Raw genomic sequence first — 22,088 nt, forward strand, 5'->3', positions numbered from 1 at the left:
TTTAGATCAAATCTACCTTTTCAGCCCTTTTTTCAATAAGATAAGGAAGTGGTGGATTATAAATAAAGCTCATATCAAGAATGTTTAATTTTTTTAATCCATATTAGGGTTTGAAATCAGAGCCTCAGGATTTCTGGGCAAGTGCTCTTCCACTGGAGCCACCTACCTGATCCTCATCCTCTGTTGGGGAAGGGGGGCAGGAGGATCCTACACATTCAGCACAGTATCCTATTTTCTGTTTAGGCTCCTACAGAATTATTATTGATGTTAAAAACCTGTTTCTGAGGTACTTTGAGATCTTTGTTGTATGAACTTTGAAATAGGAAAAAAGATCCTAAATATTATCAAGTCCACGTGGTGGACTGAGAAAATACTTCTAACAAAATGAGCAATAGATATGCACAAGGTTGCTATGACTGATGGGAGGTTTTGCTCTATCACCTTGAACATCTGGGTAACTCACCAGAGAATTGATACTTTCAATGTATTTGGTATATTGTTTACAGAATTATAGAGTGAAGACAGTTTACTAATGTGAAAGTTCAAAATTTTTTGCTGATCAAAATGACATTAAAATGAGTTGGTTTCAGTATGCCTAGGGCAATATATTAGAAATTACAGCACTAGTAGATGGCAGAGTCTTTTCAGCTGTGACCTAATCATGTTAAAATTTGATGACTTGCTGTGGGTATCAGAGAGGACTCCTTTAATCAAAATAGAGAATATGAAACTGCCATGTCAGAGTGATTTGACTAATAGTTGTTACAGTGTAGAAGAAGGAGAAAACATTCTGCTAGTGAGTTACTCTTAGAGACTGACAGTGTGCTGGGCATGAACAGGCTGGAGAGATCCTAAGGTTTACCACCCATCCTAATACAGTAAGATTGAGTTTGAGTAATGGGGATACTTTTCTATTTGTTAGAACAGTTTATCAGAATAAGTTACTACTGTGTCAAGTGATTAGACACCATTTTGCTTTCATTATAGAAAATAGTAGCATAGCAGGCACTGGTGGCTCATGCCTGTAATCCTAGCTGCTCAAAAGGTTGAGATCTGAGGACGGTGGTTTGAAGCCAGCCAGGGCAGGAAAGAAAGTCTGTGAGACTCTTACCTACAATTAACTACCAAAAAAGCCAGAAGTTGATCTATGGCTGAAATGGTAGATGGCTTGAGGGGGAGGGGTAAAAAAAGAAGGACCAGTGAGGTGGTGGTTACATTCTAGCATGTTGTGTTAGATGTAACCACCCTATTTCCTGCTTAGATGCTTAAAACTGTAAGGATTAGAAAGACCCATATTTTGTTACCACCAAAGGTAAATTGAAGAGCTTGAGGAAAAATTTATGGACTGGATATGTGAAGAAAGGAAAGAAATATCTCAGTCTGTTCTTATCCTCTGATTTATGTTCAAATGGAAAGCGGGGTTGTAGGTAGAGGCGGTTACTCATGCCTATAAAATTCCAGCTACCTGAGAGGAAGATCAAGAGACAAAGTTAGTGAAAGCTCAACTCAAAAACAAGTACTGGTGGCTCACATCTGTAATCCTAGCCACTCAGGAGGCTGAGATCTGAGGATCAATGTTCAAAGCCAACCTGGGCAGGAAAATCTATAAGACTCTTATCTTCAATTAGCCACCAAAAAGCAGGAAGTGGAGCTGTGGCTCAAAGTGCTAGAGTGATGGCCTTGAGCAAAAGAGCTCAGGGACAGAGCCCAGGCCCTGTACTCATGCCTCACAACTGACAAAAAGCAAAAACAAAAACGAGTTATAAATGAAAGGACTAGGATTATAGCTCAGGTGGTCATGAGATTCATTCTCAGTATCTTAAAAAAAAAAAAAACAGTGTATATGTGACTGCTTAACTAGAGGTGTGTACTTATTAGTGCAGGGCTGTCAGTATAGTATATAATCAGGATCATGCTTGGTCACTTTATGTAATCATCTAATTTGCACAGAATGCTATTATGGGCCAGGCAATGGAAATATATTAGGAAAGAAGACAAGACCCTCTTTCTAGTAAGAAGAAATAGACAATAAGCATCCTTCTCATCAGATAATGTATGTTAATGAAAATAAAGCGTGAAGATGAAACTGCAAGTGTATTTGAAACTGAGAAAGCCTCAATAAGACTTGAAAGAGAATCAGCCATTTGGAGATTAAGTTTTGTCTCTAAGGCAAGAACTAGCTTGAGGTGTTGAAGTGATGGAAAGAAGACCTGTGTAGCTATCATTAACAATCTGGAGGTCAGAGGGGTAATCAGGTGCCAGATCACACAGCACTTCTGAAGCCAGAGTAAGGATGGATTTATACTAAATGTAACGGAACTATTGGAAGATTTTATGAAAGGCTGTGATGTAATTTGTTTATATTTTGAAAAGATCACTGGCTGTTCTGTACACAGCCAGAGCAGACTATAGCAGGAACTGCTAGTCACCAAATACTGTTTTACCCTTTTTCAGTAGTTCTGTGGATTTAAGTACATGATTGTCCAAAATAAAGATTGTTCCCAGACTTAAGATGACTGACTTAGGATGTGGGTACTTTAGGGAAAATTAAATTTTTTGCTTTTAGATCATTGTAGATCTCAAAGTACAAGTGTTGGGGGTTTGTTTTATTTTGGTGGTATGGGGGATTGAACTCAGGGCCAAATGCCATATCATTTGAAACATGCCCCCAATCCTAGGCAAGTGTTTTTACAGGAATGTATTATGCCATGTTTTCATACTTGCTAATTGGGATGCAAACATGGTAACTGTGAACAAAGTTATGAGTTGGAACTCTAGCATCTATTGAATCATAAAATGAACTAGAAAATGAAAGTCACACACATATATAGATAAAAGGAGCTTAGGCCCATTAGGGATATGGTCTTCACTGTGGTCTTTGACTGCTTCTTTCTAGTTTGTTGACATGTCAAAGACTGGTTTAGGTTTTTCTGTTACTCTTGACAGTCCTAATGTCAGTAGTGAAAGTAACAAAAGCAGACAGATGAAGAGTTGGTAAACAGTAACAAGTGGAAAATCTGAGGGTTATCTATTTACATAGACGGGCAAAAACTTCCTAGAGAAAATAGGTTGTAGACAGTATAAGGATAACTTTCTATATACAAAAAGAGGTCCATGGCAAATGCAGATGGCTAGAGACAAGAAATATTTGTAGGGTCATAGGAATAGATAGGAGAACAGTTCATCTCACAATCAACATTACTAAAACCAGTTTCATTTTATCCATCCCTGCTCTGCACCATCCACTTGTCCTTGTCACTAGCACTGGGGAAAAGGCAACCTTCCTGTTCCCCTCAAGAAACTGTCACTATCTTATTGCAGAAGTCCTCAAAGTCCCAGGCTCAATAGCTTCATCATAACTAGGATATTGGTTAAAATACAAATCTTTTAGCCCATCACAGACCTAGATACCCAGAAAGGAACATGCCCCTCCCCCAAGTGTTACAGGTTATTAAACACACTGAAGTCCTAAAACCATTTCCCATTGATTCCTCTGCCAAACCTGGAGGTAGAATTTCTGTACATTTTTAAAAATTGTATTATCTTTAAATGGTTGTACAAGGAAGTTCCCATTCTGCAAAACAGTATCCATGGCTCCTAACACACCCTTCACTCACTTTTCTTTTCTTTTTTCAATTGATATTATTAGATGATTACATAAATTTTACATATTTTACAGTATTGTGGAATAGTGATACTTAAAGTCACAAACACATTTTAGCCATCAGAAGGCAAATTGTCATTATCATGGTCTATAAAGTTTGTGAATTGTATGAGCTTTGATAATACAATTATTTCTTCCACATCAGATGATATTTCTGTACATTTTTAAGCCTTAATACTTGTTGCCAGGTTATCCTCCAAAAAGTTGTACCAGACAATCCAATTGTAGAATTTAAATATATCCATTCATATATTAAGAGCAACTAGTATGAACTTGAAAAAAAAAGCTGAATCTCAAGAAGAGTCCCGAGACACTGAACCTAAATTCAAAATGGAGTCTGGTAACTGCTGCTGAGGAGGGTAGGGGTATGTTTCAAATGAATTTACTGTCCTGGCCTGGGTATGTTTGTTTTTTCCAATTCCTAAGAAGAACATCCCTGAAAAGTCCCATTTTGCCACTCAGACTGGACACATGAGCAGTGGCCTGTCATCAAATTTAGATACCAACCAGTTAGGTCTGAGTACTTCCTGTATCCTCTTACTGCATTTATTTAAGGGATTTTGTCTATATAAAGCTGCTTCCTCCTTGTTCTTTCCAATCACGCTTTTGTAGAAACTGCTTCCTGAAATAAAACCTTTTTAAGCCTTAAAATCTTCCCTAGGGAAGCCGGGTGCCAGTGGCTCACAACCCGTAATCCTAGCAACTCAGGAAGCTGAGATCTGAGGATCACAATTCAAAGCCAACCTGGACAGGAAAGCCTGTGAAACTCTTAACTTCCAAAAAAAAGTATACCTGGCTCAAGTGGTAGAGCACTATCCTTGAGCAGGAAGCTCAAGGACAACGTCCAGGTCCAGGTCCTGAGTTCAAACCTCAGAACCAACACACACACACACACACACACACACACACACACACACACACTTTCCCTAGTAACTTTTGTTGTTGTTATTCCTTAGTGTCTGAAGTAGAACCCAAAGGCCCTTCTTATCCTTCCCAACACATCTTGAACCCGGAACAACACTTGGACCTCTCCAGAGGCCCCTTGAACTCAGTTGTCTCCCTGGTGTTACCAGGCATGTTGGGCTATTCCTCTTAGATAAAGACTCCTGTGCTCCAAGTAGTCTTGGACACTCTATTTCAATTTAAGAGTGTACTTTTTCATTCATATTATTGGGTCTCAGTCCATAAAGGTTAAGGTTGTTCTAAATTGCACAGGAAGGGACTTTTTCATGAGACAAAAACAAAATGAGTAAAACAGTTTCCAGACCCTCTTCTGGTCAGTCACTTCCCAACACTCCAGCTTCTTTCTTGACTAAAAACTCTAGTTCCAAAAACTAATGGTTTAGGTCTCAGACCTAAGTCAATCCAGGGTGATTTAAAACTTTTCTGGCCAAAATGGATTCTAAAACTTGTACAATTAGGACAGATAATACACCAGCCCTCTAAAAGGCATTAAGAAATTCTCTTTTTTTAATAAAAAAAACTTTCTATTAGGGGCTGGGAAGGTGGCTCAGTGGTAGAGCGCTTGCCTTGCATGCCTGAGGCCCTGGGTTCGATTCCTCAGCACCACATAAGCAAAAAGAAAAAAGCTGGAAGTGGCGCTGTGGCTCAGATGGTAGAGTGCTAGCCTTGAGCTGAAGAGCTGAGGGACAGCGCCCAGGCCCAGAGTTCAGGCCCCACAACCGGACCCCTCCTCCCAAAAAACTTTTTATTAGTATACAATAATAGTATGAGGAGATTCTTTAATTGGTATTTGAAAGCTTCTAAGTAGGCCCAAGAATCAAATGTTACTTCTCTCAAAAAAATAATTAGAAAAATAGTTATAAAATGGTACTTGTAACAATAAAAAGCTGAATGCACCAGTTCTGCAACAGTGCTGCCACCCCTATCCCCTTGCAGCCCATCAGTTTCTTTCTGCCTACCTCCTACCTTCTCTCTACTCCCCTCTGCCCTTCTCCATATTCTCTAAGCTTCCCTCTTTTCCTTTCCGCATCCCTGCTCCTTTCTCCCAGCACTGTACTCTTCCCTAATAGTGCCCTGTAAGACTTAATGACTGGAAGCGGAAATGGACAAGTTGTCTATACCCTTTGCAGTAAATTGGAATGTTAGTCATTGTCATAGAACTCAAACATCTTAGCCTCATCATTAACCTAGAAACAGGTCTTTTACATTTTCACCAACTTACATGTTTGTAGGAAATGTCCTTATCTAGGAATGGATCTGACCCAGAAGCCTAAGATTTGTTGAAGTACCAAGAAATACCGGCTAAAAGCCATTCTTAATTTGACTGTTTCTGGACTACAGCCATACAGTACTGTAGCCTCAGAAAGGTGAACCGGCTCTTAGAGATTTGAACAATCTTTTTTGGCAGAACTGAGAAATTAAGGAATTGCAGTGAGACTCTGAGATTGTTTACCTTGGTCTTTGGCTGGACTCTCTGAGGCCCCTAGCCCCTAATCAAACAAGGAGATATCAGTTGTTCACAACAATATTCCCATGAAATAGCCTTTAGTTAGCAAAAAAAAAAAAAAAGGAAAAGAATAAAGACTGGAGTCAGTCACACCTTAGATTATTAGGAGAGAACCCTAAATTGGTGACCCTCCAATTAGAACAATTAAAGGACGACACTCCCCCTGCTTCTACATCTCAGTCAGAAGGCCTTAGTTACTTTGTCAACATTTGCTCTCTGTAAATACAATGACAATTGAATTGCCTCAAATAGAGATAGTTAGACGCTTATAAAGCTACTTCACCCTTCGCTTCAAACTGTGGATATTTCAGGACACTTAAACCAACCAATTTGAGGAATTAAATTTTAAAACTGGAATGAAGTTTCTCCCATGAGGCATGTCTTAAAGACTTGGTCCCAGTTGGTGGCACTATGAAGAAGTGGCTGGATCATAAGGACGCTAACCTAATCAGCTAATTGGTTGTTGAATTCATGGCTGCTCGAGTTGTTAAGTGGTAGGACCAGGTTGAAGGAAGTGTATTTGAAGGGGTATTTGAAAGGTACACCTTGCCCTGGCCCGTCCTCTGGTTGCCATGCAGTGAACAACTCTACTTGACTCCACTCTCTACCATAATGTTCTGCCTTGCCTTAAACCAAACACAGTGGAGCCACAGATCATGAACAAACCTCTGTAGCTATGAGGCAAAATAAAGCCTCCCTTAAAGTGTTTTTCTCAGGTATTTGTCAGTGGACAACTAACTAACTAGCAAAAGTGGTTCTATTTCTGGCTGATATCTAGGGTATTGTCTATCACTAACGTAAACACTTTTATTTGCCCTCCCCAAATCCTGAGTTTCTCCAGATGATTGGAGATGCTACCCAACCTATGATAGTTCCCAGATTTTTTCCATACCATTTTCTTGCCATTTAGGCTCTATCTCAGGAAGTCATTGTTTATTCATCTCATCAGTCCCCATACCTGAGGGAGAAGTTTTTTGCAAGTATATCAGGCCCATGCATCTCTTTGATCCAAAAGAGAGAAATGATGCTGTAATTAACTCCACCAAAAAGTCTTGAGCTTGTAAGTACCTCACCAGGTGTGTCCATCTAGCTATCAGTATCAGCCCTACCCATCCTGTATTTTAGGAATTCCAGGAAGAGCCTTTGGGTACATTCCAACACTGAAGCTAGTCATATCCATTCAATACCTCAGTTAAAATCCAAGTAATCATAATAATTCTGAATAAATGGATATTCATTAGATAAGTATTGCTTTTACTTCAGTTACTGCCCAGAAACATGTTACTTTCTCACTCAATTCCCTTATTATTTTAATCTTCCTTTCTTTCTTTAATAGGTAAAATAACTGTCCAAGTAATTCTCCAGGACTTCTAGGTTTCAAATAACATTCTAAGTAGTAATTTTATTTTTATAGTACTTATTGAGTTGGCCAAAGTTGTCTCTTAATTAACAATGAAAAGAAAAAAAGACTTGATTTTTTTTCCACAGTGGAAAGTCAATCTTTAAACTGAGCAGCCTTAGAGACAAGGCTCTCTGCCACACATTCAGAGTAAAAAGGGAAGAATAAAGGAAGTAGCTTTGATAATTTGTGCTTTACACCCTGAGTGATACCTATCCTTACCATTTGGTGAACTCATTTAAAGTCAGACCTGTATACTGGTTATTATGGGGCTAAATTAAACTCTAGAGCCAGCAGTAAAGGCACAAATGAAGGTATTACTTTTTTAAATATCAGCTCACAAGCAATTATAACATGACCAAGTTTTATAAATTTTCCTTGGGAGTGAAATTCTACCTCAAAGAATCAATGAACTTCTGAATATATTGTAAGAGATTCTGGTCCTTTTGGTAAGAGAATAGGGTATGCTGGGACATAGATCAATCCTATAGACAAAACAAAGCATTACTTCATGATCTAAATAATTCTAGTGTTTGGCATTAATGGAATTTGTTTTAATACCAATGTGATTATAGCTCCAGTGATGTACAAAGATCCTGCTATACAAGTATGGAAGCTTTATTATGATGTGGAATTTAGAATGACTGAATGCCACTACTGTAGCTCCAAGAATTGTATCAGTAAATATTTCTATCCTAAATTACAGTGCAGATTTTCTCTATTCTTTATATGTCATTTTTCTATTCACTGACACAGCCCATTTGGTTGATTGAGTTGTGAATAGTAATTACTTGAGAAAAAAGATAATTGTAAACAAACTACTAACTTGTGAGCAGACCTCAAAGGAAGAAAATAACATAATAGGTTTGTTTTCCTTTCCAACTTTATTTTCATTATGATTGTTCTGTCTTTTGTATAAATTTCATACATGAGTTATTATATAAAGACATACTTTAGTTAATCATTGTGTATTCAATTTTTAAAGCATGATTCATCTTTTTGTCATGGTTGTGTATTGCTTTCCTGGTTTCTGTTTGTCATTTCTTACCCTGTCTGCTGGCTTCGTGGCTTGCTTTAAAATGTGTTAGGTAACTGGTCAGAAGTTATACTAGTGATTCTGAAAAGTAGGGTATACTGAACACATTTTGATCTAGTTGATACAACCTTATGAGTTAGTATCCTAGACAAACTGGTGTTGACTAAGGTCAACAAGGATGTAGAACCAAAGATGGAGGACAAATGCTTAAATTTTATGATGTAAACTAAATGCCAAGAACTATATCTTTGTACATTGATGACCTTGGTTAGGAAATACCAAAGACATGCTTTGGAGTGAACAAAAATGTGACTATCTCCCATCATTTGGCAAACTCGTACCTCCATTTCCCTCATTCCTAATCTCCTGTAAATGACTGCTTGCAGCTGACCCTACATTTCCACCATCAAAACTCTGCTTCAACACATTATTTTTGCTTCCTACATTATCTTTTCTCTTCATTAAGTTAGCCTTCACACAATGTTAGGATTATGGCCTGAAACTTAGATAAAACAATGCGACAGTCTAGTTTCAGAAAAACAAAACACCTATAATGGTTTCTTTTCCTTTATATTCAAAAGTTCACACATGTAAGATGTTTTACAACAAGGTACTACTTTTCTCCAACATGCTATACAACCATTCCCTTCCACATATCCAGCCTACTGTATTATTCAGAGTTCTCTGAAACTTGCTACAAATTAACTTCGTGCCTCCATGTTTTTAGAGGTTTAAGCCATTTCTTTCTTCTGTTCCTGGGCTTAAAATTTTTTGATGAGGATTTCCTCAATATCCCCCTCAATCTCCAACAGAATGAATGGTTTCCCCCCCACATACCCCATGCATCCATTATATGTTCTCTGTGCTTCCTGATGAACCTCTTTCACCTTGTATCGTTGCTGGTCTTTGATAATAGATTGCTTGCAGATATCAATTGTCCTAATATCTAATGTTTATTTAGAAAATTCCCAGTATATAAGATGTGCGGGCTGGGAAGGTGGCTCAGTGGTAGAGTGCTTGCCTTGCATGCATGAGGCCCTGGGTTTGATTCCTCAGCACCACATAAGCAAAAAGAAAAAAGCTAGAAGTGGTGCTGTGGCTCAAGTGGTAGAGCGCTAGCCTTGAGCTGAAGAGCTGATGGACAGCGCCCAGGCCCAGAGTTCAGGCCCCACGACCGGACCCCCCCCCCCAAAAAAAAAAATATATGTGCTCTGCTTTTTTCATTTAATTTTCACTGTGGTATCTGCACATCAGCATGATTTTACAAATAGGTATTCACAGCTGAAACAAGGCAAAACTTGAATCCCAGTCCAGATTTACTTCCCTCCTGAAGTCTATACTCTTAACCATTTGTTGATTTCTCTACTGCATACTCCCAGTATGCTCTTCAGGAGCAGATCACTCAGAACTTTTGAGGGGTGGGGTTGGTAGTATACTTTGCATGAAACAGGAGACTACAAGTTTATAAAAAACAAAGTGGAGGCTGGGAAGGTGGCTCAGTGGTAGAGAGCTTGCCTTGCATGCATCAGGCCCTGGGTCTGATTCCTCAACACCACATAAGCAAAAAGAAAAAAGCCAGAAGTGGCACTGTGGCTCAAGTGGTAGAGCGCTAGCCTTGAGCTGAAGAGCTGAGGGACAGTGCCCAGAGTTCATGCCCCACGACCAGACCCAAATAAATAAATAAATAAATAAAAACAAAGTGCCTTGTGGGGCACCAACAGCTCACACCTGTTATCCTAGCTAGCTTCTCAGGAGGCTGAGATCTGAGGATCCAGTTTGAAGCTAGTGTGGGCAGGAAAGTCTGTGAGACTAATCTCCAATTAAACTACCAAGAAAAGCTGGAAGTGGAGCTATGACTCAAATGGTAAGGCACTAGCCTTGAGTACAAAAGCTCCAGGACAGTACCCAGGCCAAAAGTTCAAGCCCTAGGACCAGCACAAAAGAGAGCGAGAGAGAGGACAGAGAGAGAGAGAGAGTGAGAGAGAGAGAGGTGTACCTTAAAGAAGTTAGAAATACTGGGAGAGAGCAAAGGAAGAGCTGACATTGTCCAAAAAGAAATGTATTCTTTACCTGACAAGTAACTTTAACTCCTTTATTACAATTTAAAAAATTGAAAAAGAAATAGGATATATTAAATAAATATATATATGTATGCATATATATATTACAGCCAACATCATACTAATTTGTGAAAACATGAAACAATTTTTTCTAAAATTAGGAGTGAGACAGGATGTCCACTTTACTCAATATAGTCTGGAATTCCTAGCCAGAGCAATAAGGCAAAAGAAAGATTACATATATTTTATAAGAGAATATAAAGATTTTTATAAGGAATCCAAATAGGGAAGAAGTGAAAAATCTCTATTTGCAGCTAATATGATACTATGTCTAAAGGACCCTAAAGACTCCATTCCTAAACTCTTATAACTGTTTATATCCCAATATTCTACTGATACTGGTAAAATGTTGGGATGAAAAAAATCAGCACACAAAAGCCAGTACCTTTTTGTATACAATGAATACCCTCAAAAAATATTTTTAAAAAATTAACTTGAAATAACCCCAAACAAAGGGGTGAAAGACCTCTAGAATAAAAACTATAAAAATTTTTGTGGGGCACCAGTGGCTCATGCTTGTAATATCTTAGCTGCTTAAGGAAGATTATGATTCAAAGCCAGCCAGGGTAGGAATACCCTGTGAGACTCTTAACTCCAGTTAATCATCAAAAAGAAGTAGATCTGTAGCTGAAGTGGTTGAGCCTTGAACAAAAGAAGCTCAAAGAGACTAATTTCAAGCCCCAGGATTGGTACCTCCCACCCAAAAAAAACTTAAGAAGACACCAGGAGGGGAAAGACCACCCATGTTCTTGGATTAGCAGAATTACCATCCTGTAAAAATGACCATACAGCCAAAGGCTATTTACAAATCCAATGCTGCACTCATCAAGATCCCACTGTCATTATTTGTAGAGATGGGGAAAACAATCCAGTATTTTATATTAAAATACAAATGACCCTAAATAGCCAAAGCAATATTGAGCAAGAAAAGCAGTGCTGTAGATACCACACTCCCAGACTTCAAACTATACTTCATAGATCTAGTAACAAAAACAGGTTGGTACTGGCACAAAAACAGATCTAAGACCAACAGAACAGATGAAAAGACCTAGAAATGACATGAAATCAGCCATCTGATTTTTGACAAAGAAGCCAAAAACATGAAAAAAAAAAAAGTACTCTTCAGTAAATAGTGCTAGGAAAACTGGATATCCGTATGGAAAACTGGATCTTCATTTTTCACATTGTATTAATATCAATTCAGAATGGATCAAAGACTTCAGGAAAAGTCCTGAGCCTTTGAAACTACTACTATAGGAAAGAGCAAAAACACTAGAACTTACTGGTATAGGCAGGAATGTCCTCAGTAGAATTCTAGGGTCTTAGCAAATAAGCAAGATAATTGAAAAATGAAATTTCATGAAGCTCAAAAGCATTGGCACAGTGAAGGACATAGTCACTAAGCTAAAAAGACAGCTTTCAGAATGGGAGAAGATCTTTACCAGCTATTTGTCTGATAAAGGCCTAATAAACAGAATATATAAGGCTCTCAAGAAAAGTAAACCCCCAAAGAGTCTTAATAATCCTGTTAATGAATGGGCAAACGTACTAAATAGACACTTCTCAAAAGAAGAAATATAAAAGGCCAATAAATACATGAATAAATGCTCAACATCCCTGACTTTAAAGTAAATACAAGTCAAAACAACACTGAGCCAGGTGCCATTGGCTCAAGCCTGTAAATCCTAGCTACTCTGGAGGCCGAAAGCTTAGAATCACAGTTCAAAACCATCCTGAGCAGAAAAGTTTACTACACTCATCTTCAATTAGCCAGGGGAAAAAAAGCAAAAGTAGATCTTCTATAGCTCAAGTGATAGAGGGCAAATGCTCAGAGACAGCACCCAAACCCTGAGTTCAAGCCCCAGGATTATCACACACATAGACAAGACAAAACAAAACCATTGAGATTCTATATCACTCTAGTTAGTATGGTTAGAATGTACACAACAACAAATGGAGGAGGGAATCAACTTATACTGATGGTGTGAATGTAAAAGTGCAACCACTAATTTACACTAAAGCTAAAAATAGTACTACCCTGTGATCCAGCAGTGCCTCTCTTGGGCATTTATCCAAAAGATTGCAACTCAGAATACAATTTAAAAAACAGACAACAAAAATACACCTGCGCATCAATGTTCATTGCAATTGTATTTACAGTAGCCAAGTTACAGAAACGGCCCAGATGCCCTACAGCTGACAAATGGGTCAAGAAAATCTGGTATATCATGTAATTTCATCCATCTATCAGGAAGAATAATATTATGCTATTTACAGGGAAATGGATGGACCTGGAAAAAATATTGAGTTAAGTAAGCTAGGCTCAGAGAGGCAAAAGGAACATTTTCTTTTATATGTGGAAGTTAGACTTGAAGAATAAACATTTGAAAACACAAGGGCAAATGCATATATATATGTGATCAAACTGACTAAGGGATGGCATATACAGGAGAGAGATCCCATGCTATAACCCCTTTGAATAGTTAACAAGCAGTTTAACAAAATGAATACCAAGAAGCTGAAACGTCTTGACTGAAATGGTGCATGCTTAAAGAAGGGGACAGATGAATGGAAAGAGGAATAGTGAGTGGATGGTTATAATGATAATAATCAATGTACATACATGAAAACTGAATTAGGAAACTTGAGATCCATAGATGTGGGATAAATGGGACAGGGAGAATGATGGAAGGAGTGACCATTCAGAATGCACTGTGCTTATAAATGGACATGTTATCCAAATCTGTTTGAACAATAAAAAAGAAAAATGTCTTATGTCCCATGAGTTAAATGAGTTCAAAATCAGCCATGTCTTTCCTTCAGCTCTTCAGGGTCAAATAATAAATCAGAAAATAGTTTTTAATGCTTAAAAATCTTAAGAGTGAGCCGGGTGCCGGTGGCTCACGCCTGTAATCCTAGCTACTCAGGAGGCTGAGATCTGAGAATCGCAGTTCAAAGCCAGCCCAGGCAGGAAAGACAGTGAGACTCCTATCTCCAATAAACCACTAGAAAAACCAGAAGTGGCGCTGTAGCTCAAGTGGTAGAGTGCTCGACTTGAGCTGAAGAGCTGAGGGACAGTGCCCAGGCCCAGAGTTAAAGCCCCATGACCGACAAAAAAAAAAAAAATCTTAAGAGTGGCCAGGGTGTCAGTGGCTACAGCTGTCATCCTAGCTATTCAGGAGGTTGAGATCTGAGGACCAAGGTTCAAAGCCAGTTTGGAAAGGAAAGTCCATAAGAGTTTTATTTCCAATTAACCACCAAAAATCCAGAAGCTTCTCAATTCAAGCCCTAAGGTCAGCACACACATACACACACACACCACAAACTTGAGAATGAATATTGGTAAGAAATTATGATTTTAGTTATTGTCAGCAGGTCTTCCTTATAGACTTAGTAAAATACAGTATATATTCAATTTTTAACTTTTCTTTTCTATTATTCTAGTGCTGTTAATAACAATACTTGTAGTAGAAGGGATCGCTGTGGCCCAAAAGACTCAAGGTAACGTATGATGATAACTCATTGCATTTTCAGGACAGAGGGAGGGCTGATTGAAAAGGATTGCAACTTTTGAATACTATTTCCATAAGTCTTTTGGGATAATTCATGACCTAAGGCTTTCGGTCAACCAGTAAACCTCAATTTAACTGGACTTAGCTGCATGTAGAGTAAAATGTCCATATAAGTCTTCCTGAACAAGATGAAAAAAACAGTAGCTTCTCGCGTATAATGGTTTACATACACTATGTATTTGTACTTTATCATAAAGAAGAAATTTTTAAAATCCCTTTTTCAATGTAAACAAGTAAAGCCTTTCTATCAAAATAGTACTCAAAGCCCTTTAAATCTATTCTCATTTTCCTGATGTATGAAAAAATATTAGCTAGCTACTGCAATTTTTAAGCCAGATTTACATGTCAGTTTGGTGCATTTCCTGTATGACCTGATTTGGTTTTCACCAAAGTTATGTATACACATGATAAAAATCAAAATGTATTAAACAACTAGGAAAAACCATTTTCCCATCTGTACTTATCATTTCCTGCTTCATGGAAATAAACCTGTTAAAGTATTTCTTTTCTTTAAGCAACATGCTATGATGATGTTTCTTGATTTCTGTTTTAGACATCACTTATTTCTTACCATGGAAGATAAGAATTTAGCTCTTTCACACACTTGCCCACTCCACCCACAGAGTGCATTCCTAATTCTCAGCTTAGAGGACAAGGTTGAAGATATCTTCCAGAAAGCATTCTCTAGCTTTCTGTTTTGTATCAGCCTTCTCAATATAACTTACCACAATTCTAGTTATATCAGCATCTGGATTTAGAGTGTTTTTTTCAGTATGAATTTTGTTTTTGGGTTTGAGAAATGTTTGTTTCTGTTGAATTTTTTAAATTTTCATTTTCTGTGTTTGTCTTTTCAGAAATTCCTATTACTTGGTTATAGCCCTTTTGGTTGTTACCTGTTTTTGGAAGGTAGAGGTTAGTTATATTGTTTTGTTTGAGACAGGATCTTCTAAATAACTGGAAATTCTTCTGCATCTGCCTGTCAAGTGTTGGAATTATAGACATACACCACCATGGTAGGACTTTTTTTTTTTTTTAAATTCAAGGCTATTATAGCCCATGCTGACCTTGAATTTACTATCCTCCTATCTCAACCTCTCATCTCGCCCTCTGAGCCACATTCTGGGAGACTTACTTAACTTTATTCTCAACACTAGGAATTAGAAAACTTTCTGTAAAAGTTCAGATTAAAAGTATTTAAGTCTTTGCAGGCCACAGTCTGGAGGAAGCTGCTCAGCTCTTCTTTGTGTGAAAGCATCCAGTACATAGGCCAGTAATGGACGTGGGTGTTTCAGTGAAACTTCAGTAGACTCAGCTTTAAGCACCAAACATTCTTCTCATGCTTTCCTTTCTCCTGTAATGGAAGCTTTCTTTTGTTTTCCGAATATGCTTTGCTTTGAATATCCTTGTTCATGTCTTCTGATATACTTGCTTTTCTATCTCTGTAGATTAAAGGAAGGCTTTATTTTATTTTTGTTTTTACTGGGTTTTTTGGTTTGTTTTGTCCGTTGTGGGGCTTGAACTCTAGGTCTGGACACTGTCCCTGAGCTCTTCAGCTCAAGGCTAGCACTCAAGAGCCACAGTGCCACTTCCAGTTTTCTGGTGGTTAATTGGAGATAAGAGTCTCACAGACTTTCCTGTCCAGGCCGGCTTTGAACTGCGATCCTCAGACCTCAGCTTCCTGAGTAGCTAGGATTACAGGTGTGAACCATGGGAGCCCAGATTACTGGGTTTTAAAAATACATTTCTTACAGCTGTTAGAATTGTGTCCACTTATCTGTACTTAAGGATAAGAAAAAAGAAAAGAAAGGAGAGTGAAGGCTGCCAGGTCCTAGTACAGGCAAAAACAAGTGAAATTTAAGGAGGTTGTAAAAGTAAATGCATGTATTCAGTGACAATCATTAACTAAAATCCCTCTGTAATCTTTGAATTTTACTTGGCATGTGGTAAAATAAGTATAAATATACTATATCAGAGATAATTCCAGAAATAATTTTATTTTTATATCAGACTGAATTTTACTAAATGTTATCAATTGATTAGATCCTCCCACATGTTTTTTACATTGTCAAATGTAAGCATTTTATTTCCTTGTTCTCTTCCGTAGCCAACTTCTCCAGATACAAATTCTTTCAACAAGCACTGCATACAGAAATCTTATCTTTCTCTCACTTTTGTACTGAATTTGTTCTGTTAAATTTGGTTCTTAGGGATATATATATATGTGTGTGTGTGTGTATATATATATATATATATATATATATATACACACACACACACACACACATATATATCTGCACTAGAATGGGTAATTGTTAGAAATTGTGGGGGAAAGGGAATAATGTTATTCTCTTTTCCTGGGATAATGTCTAAATTTCTGTTTTTCCTAAAGATGGACAAAATATTGGAATCAAGCATAGTCCTCCAACTCAGTGTGGCATTTGGGTTCGAACCAGCAATGGAGGTCATTTTGCTTCACCAAATTATCCCAACTCCTATCCACCAAACAAGGAGTGCATCTACATCTTGGAAGGTATTTGTCCAATTTTTGTCTTTAATTGTATGAAATAGTCACTTCTTATTATAAAACTAACCACATTGGCAAAATACCTTGTTTAAACCAGTGTGAATTTTATATTTTATACTGCACTCTGTATTAATTCAGCATAGTTTATACTGAATAAATAAATATGAGTAAAATAAATATCATAATATTGAGTATGTTAACAAGTGATAGTTAAAAGGTTATGGGAATTTGGAATCTACTAAAGTATAATTTAGGTAAAATAGTATATATGACAAACTTCTTTAATAGGAAAGTTACACTTACTAGCATTTCTTATTAGGTATTATGCAAATTTATGTTCATATTAGTAAGTTCTTTTATTGTTCTATATATCATATAGAAGATATCAGTTTTAATCAGTCAAATCTATTTACAAATAAATTGGTTAAAACAAAGAGCATATACCGAAGAGAAATGTTATTCTATTTCTACTTATATGAAATAGGATATTTATTATGACTTATAATAATACTCACTATGACTATCATCTATAAAATATTAATAGAGTGATTTGCTTTTCTCACTTGTGTCCATACATGTGTATCTTTCCTGTTCATACTGCCCTGATTTGCTTACTCTTATTTTATAGCTGCTCCACGTCAAAGAATAGAGTTGACCTTTGATGAACATTATTATATAGAACCATCATTTGAATGTCGATTTGATCACTTGGAAGTTCGAGATGGGCCATTTGGTTTCTCTCCTCTTATAGATCGTTACTGTGGCATGAAAAGCCCTCCATTAATTAGGTCAACAGGGAGATTCATGTGGATTAAATTTAGTTCTGATGAAGAACTTGAAGGACTGGGATTTCGAGCAAAATACTCATTTATTCCAGGTAAAGAATAAGCTATCTTTCTTTTAGTGATTGAATATTTCTTTCTGATTCTAGAAACTTAAGGTTAGAAAAGGTTTAGTTAGGCTAATCAAATTGAGCCTTTAAAAGAAATCTTCAAGGCAGATATCAACAACAAACTCCCACCAGAATCATGTTAAGTAAAACCGAGCAGACCTACAGTTGTCATATACCTCCAATCTCAGAATGATACATTTGTTACAGTCAGTGACCCAATATTCATACACCATTATCACTAATAACACATGATTTACCCTAGAGATCACCTTTGAGAGATCAAGTGTTAGAGATCAACATTGATCACCATTAGAGATCAACAAAGATTGTATATTCTGTGGTTTGACAAATGTGTTGATGACATGTGTCCACTATTAGAGTATCAGACAGAATATTTTTGCTGCCCTAAAAATCCCCTGTGCTCACTCCACTTATTCATCCCTCCAGCCACTGGAGAAGAGTAAACTTCGCAGTTATACTCTTCCAGAGTATCATGTATAACTGGAATCACACAGTATCAGCCTTTTCACATTGACTTCTTTCATTCAACTCTATGAATACATGGTTGTTTATGTCATTTCATAGCTCCTTTTCTTAACATTAAATAATACTTTATTGTCTGATTATACCACAATTGATTTACCCATTCTACTGAAAGATCTTTGTTGCTTCCAAGTTGCAACAATTATGAATAAAGCCGCTGTAAACATCTATGTGCAAGCTTTGATAAGGATATAAGCTAACTGATTTTGGTAAATTATAATATATTATGGATGAATGTAGAAGATACATGCTAAATAAAGGTACCCAGAAATAAAAATTAAAATATTTTATGAACTGCTTATACAAGCTATCTAAAGGAGTCATTAAAAAAAATCATAGGAACAGGAAGTAGAATGGTTGTCAGGGACCAGGGAAGAAAGAAGAGAGAATTGGTATTTAATAGGAAGAAACTTTCAGTTGCAATGTCCAGAAAAATTCCAGAATAAAAGTTGCACAACACTGAATGAATTTAATGCCATTTTAAAAGGTTTTAAATGGTGACAGAGGCACACAGTGATCTCAGCTACTCAAGATGCTATGGTAAGGAGGTTGTAAGTTTGAGGCCATCCTGGGCTATTTTGATAGCAACATTTCATTTATTTTATTTCTAGGTTACAAGATCTTATCTCAAAAAAATTTGGGCTAGAGTTTATCCCAATTATAAAGTCATAACTACTAAACTGTTCCCTCACAATGGCAAAGAAAAGAATGGTGATTGGTCATACAGGTCATATAAGCTATTCTGCCTTGACAGCTAGTTTACACTAGTTTGAGAACTATCATTTATGATAAAAATAACTGGTTCAATATATAAAATATATAAAGATATAATAATATCTGGTTAAATGGTATTTGATTCTTATTAACTCAATTATAGAAATAATTGATAACTTCAATGTCATAAAGACACTACTACAGAATTTAATTCTCAGGTTAGATCTTAACAAGTACATTTATACTATTTGAAAGAAAAAGGCAACAGAAAAGTGGTCTAATTTGAACAATATTTAAAATATTTAAAATAACATACAACTTTCTATGGAAAGGTAGTTTGGACCTTTGGACCTTTGTTTTTCCTTTTTTACATATCATAAGAGAAGTTTTACGTGATTTATAGTTAAACTATAAACAAATTATGCCAAAGTTTAGGATTTTTAACTTGTATTTTATAATGCCTCATTTTTTAAATTCATTGTATTTAATTTTATGCTAATGACAGTAACAACCAAGGATTCTGTGATCTAGATGAAGAACCTTAGAGGTTGATTTTCTAATGACAAATCTAAGATAAGATTCCAATACTATATGCAACTTTTATTCTGCCATGTTACCCTTAAAATATAAATGAGAGCCAGGTACAGTAGCTCATGCCTGTAATTCTAGCTACTCAGGAGGCTAACACTTGAAGTTTGAGCTTCAAAGCCAGCCCATGAGACTCTTTATCTCCAATTAACCAGCAAGAATCTGGAAGTAGAGCTGGCTCAAATGGTAGAGTGCCAGTGAAAAAGCTAAAGGAGAGTGCCAGAACCTAACCTCAAGCTCCAGTATTAGTATTTTTTAAGTGAGTATTCTATAGTTGTATTGCTAAAAGGAGGAAAAACAACTCATGTCAAAGTAAATAGGAGTGAAATTTTTTCTAAAATTGTTATTCATAGTCATGTTTCTAAAACAAACTTTGTCTAGAGAGTGGTAAGTCTGGAAGAAACACTAACAATGCTGAGAAATTAATGATTTTTAATCAAATTTTTAATCTATTAGTGATATTTGTAGAGATTTTTTTAATTGGCTTACTTCCAGGGGGAAATGTAATATAATAATATCTTAAAATTGATCAGTTTGCCAGATAGCTACTGACTCTTGCTCCCAGTGCTGCTTAAGATTTAAATTTCTCTTTGACATGTAAAAGAACTGTAATGTCTACAGCTCCTTTTTAGCAAGAGTGAGTTTACATGAAAAAAAGAACAGTCTCTGAGATATAGTCTAAATCAAGGTAATAATTTCTTTTCAATCCACAGTTGGATGACTTTATAAACTGTTTTTAGTTAACAAGAATGAAGCACACAAAATGCAAATGTATGAAATAAGTTTTCCAGACTACTGTTTGATCTATACAGGTTCTATTGAACTTTGTGATTTTTTTTAAGATGCCAATAGCTGTGATTGTATGTGTGTGTGTGAGAGAGCGTGTGTGTGTGTGCGCACACATGCATGCGTGCCAGTAATAGGACTTGAACTCAGGACCTGGGCACTGTTCTTCAGCTTTTTTGCTCAGGGTTGATGTCATATTATTTGAACTACAGTTCCACTTTTGGCTTTTTTGTATATAATTGGAGATAAGAGTCTTACAGTCGTTCTTGCCCAGGCTGGCTTTCAACTGGGATCCTCAGAACTTAGCCTTCTGAGTAGCTAGGATTACAGGAATGAGCCACTATTTATTAATTAATTAGCCTCCTGCTAAATTTTAAAATGGTAAAATATACATAGTAATAAAATTACCTTTGGAGCACTTGTAAGTGCACAGTATAGTAGCAAGAAGTACAGTAATTACAGTACCTGGCAACCATCACCACAGCCCATATAACCACAAATTTTAGAAGATAATTTTCAGTATGATTAAGCAAAAGCCTAAATAATATTCTATTTTATTGTATATACCACATTTTACTTACCTTTTCAACTGTCTGAGAACTAGTGTCTGTTTTTGATAGTTGATATGAGTTTTGAAGTAGCATAAATGATGAATTTGATAGGATCAAAAGTATACACATCATTAAATAACTATTAGTTTCATAAGCAAGCTTGTAAGGTACTAGTGATAGAGACATAGTCTGTATCAGTGAAAGCTTTTCTTAATCTTGCTATCAAATACAGCTTTAGATATAGCCTAAAATGTTAACTCTAAAGTAACCCAGTATCAGTGACCATCCTTTTTCTTCTTTTTTCTGTTACAGATCCAGACTTTACTTACCTAGGAGGTATTTTAAATCCCATCCCAGGTTTAGTATATTACCTGCTTTACCCGTGGCATATTTGATTAGTCTTGTTTTCCTTTGAACATTATTCATTTATTCTCTCTAGATTGCCAGTTTGAGCTCTCGGGAGCTGATGGAATAGTGCGTTCTAGTCAGGTAGAACAAGAAGACAAAACAAAACCTGGCCAAGCAGTTGATTGCATATGGACAATTAAAGCAACTCCAAAAGCTAAGGTATAATTATATATTGAATCACTTCCGAGAAGTACATAATAATAGCTGATTGGTACAAGATATGGTTTTAATAATCCTAGCAGCTCATGGAGCTGAGGTCAAACAGTTATAGTTTAGACCCAGCCTGGCAGATACAACTATGAGACTTTTACCTCTGGTCAGCTCCCAGAAAGATGGAAATGAGCTGTGGCTCAAGTGGTAGAGCACTACCCTTGAGCGAAAAAGCTCAGGGACAGGGCCCTGAATTCATAATATATGGATTCCTAATTGGTGAATGCAAGTATTGATCAGTATGATCAAAACTTTTCTTATAGGAGGAAGATAAGGCTGGAAAGATTAGTTTACCTTCTAACCTCTAACCTTCTAACTTTCTAACCAGGATTTGTTCTATAAGCGTAAATCACAAATATGCTGAGTCTTATTCTGTGTTCCTACTGTGCTGCCTTTGCTGATCATGTGGAGCCTCTATGGAAAGTTCTGCAGAGAATATTTTTAAATAACTTTCACAGATTGAGGCTGGCTGCTAACTAGTTTTTGCATTTAATTTATACTTGTAGGAATATCAACAGATTTAAAATTAGACTTTAACATATACATACATGAAGAGACAGAAAAGAAGAGCAAGTGGGAGAATGTGCCTTTTAAAGAAACATGAAATTGTT

The 22,088-nt window shown here is 36.7% G+C and overlaps 1 protein-coding gene across 2 annotated transcripts in view; it reads left to right on the forward strand.

The window, feature by feature from the left end:
- The window catches only part of Neto2 (neuropilin and tolloid like 2), a 55,171-nt gene that overhangs the window by 3,066 nt on the left and 30,017 nt on the right, over positions 1-22,088 (forward strand). Inside the window, exons 2-6 of one of the 2 annotated variants that reach the window (XM_042667372.1) lie at positions 14,134-14,190; positions 16,651-16,791; positions 17,414-17,662; positions 21,172-21,216; positions 21,299-21,426. In XM_042667372.1, the coding sequence (XP_042523306.1) occupies positions 14,134-14,190; positions 16,651-16,791; positions 17,414-17,662; positions 21,172-21,216; positions 21,299-21,426 (620 nt within the window). The remainder of the gene's footprint in view (positions 1-14,133; positions 14,191-16,650; positions 16,792-17,413; positions 17,663-21,171; positions 21,217-21,298; positions 21,427-22,088) is intronic. The other variant, XM_042667373.1, reaches the window with a different exon arrangement.

The sequence above is a fragment of the Dipodomys spectabilis genome, unplaced genomic scaffold, assembly GCF_019054845.1.
Source record: "Dipodomys spectabilis isolate Male_0828 unplaced genomic scaffold, ASM1905484v1 ptg000394l, whole genome shotgun sequence".
Taxonomy (NCBI): domain Eukaryota; kingdom Metazoa; phylum Chordata; class Mammalia; order Rodentia; family Heteromyidae; genus Dipodomys; species Dipodomys spectabilis.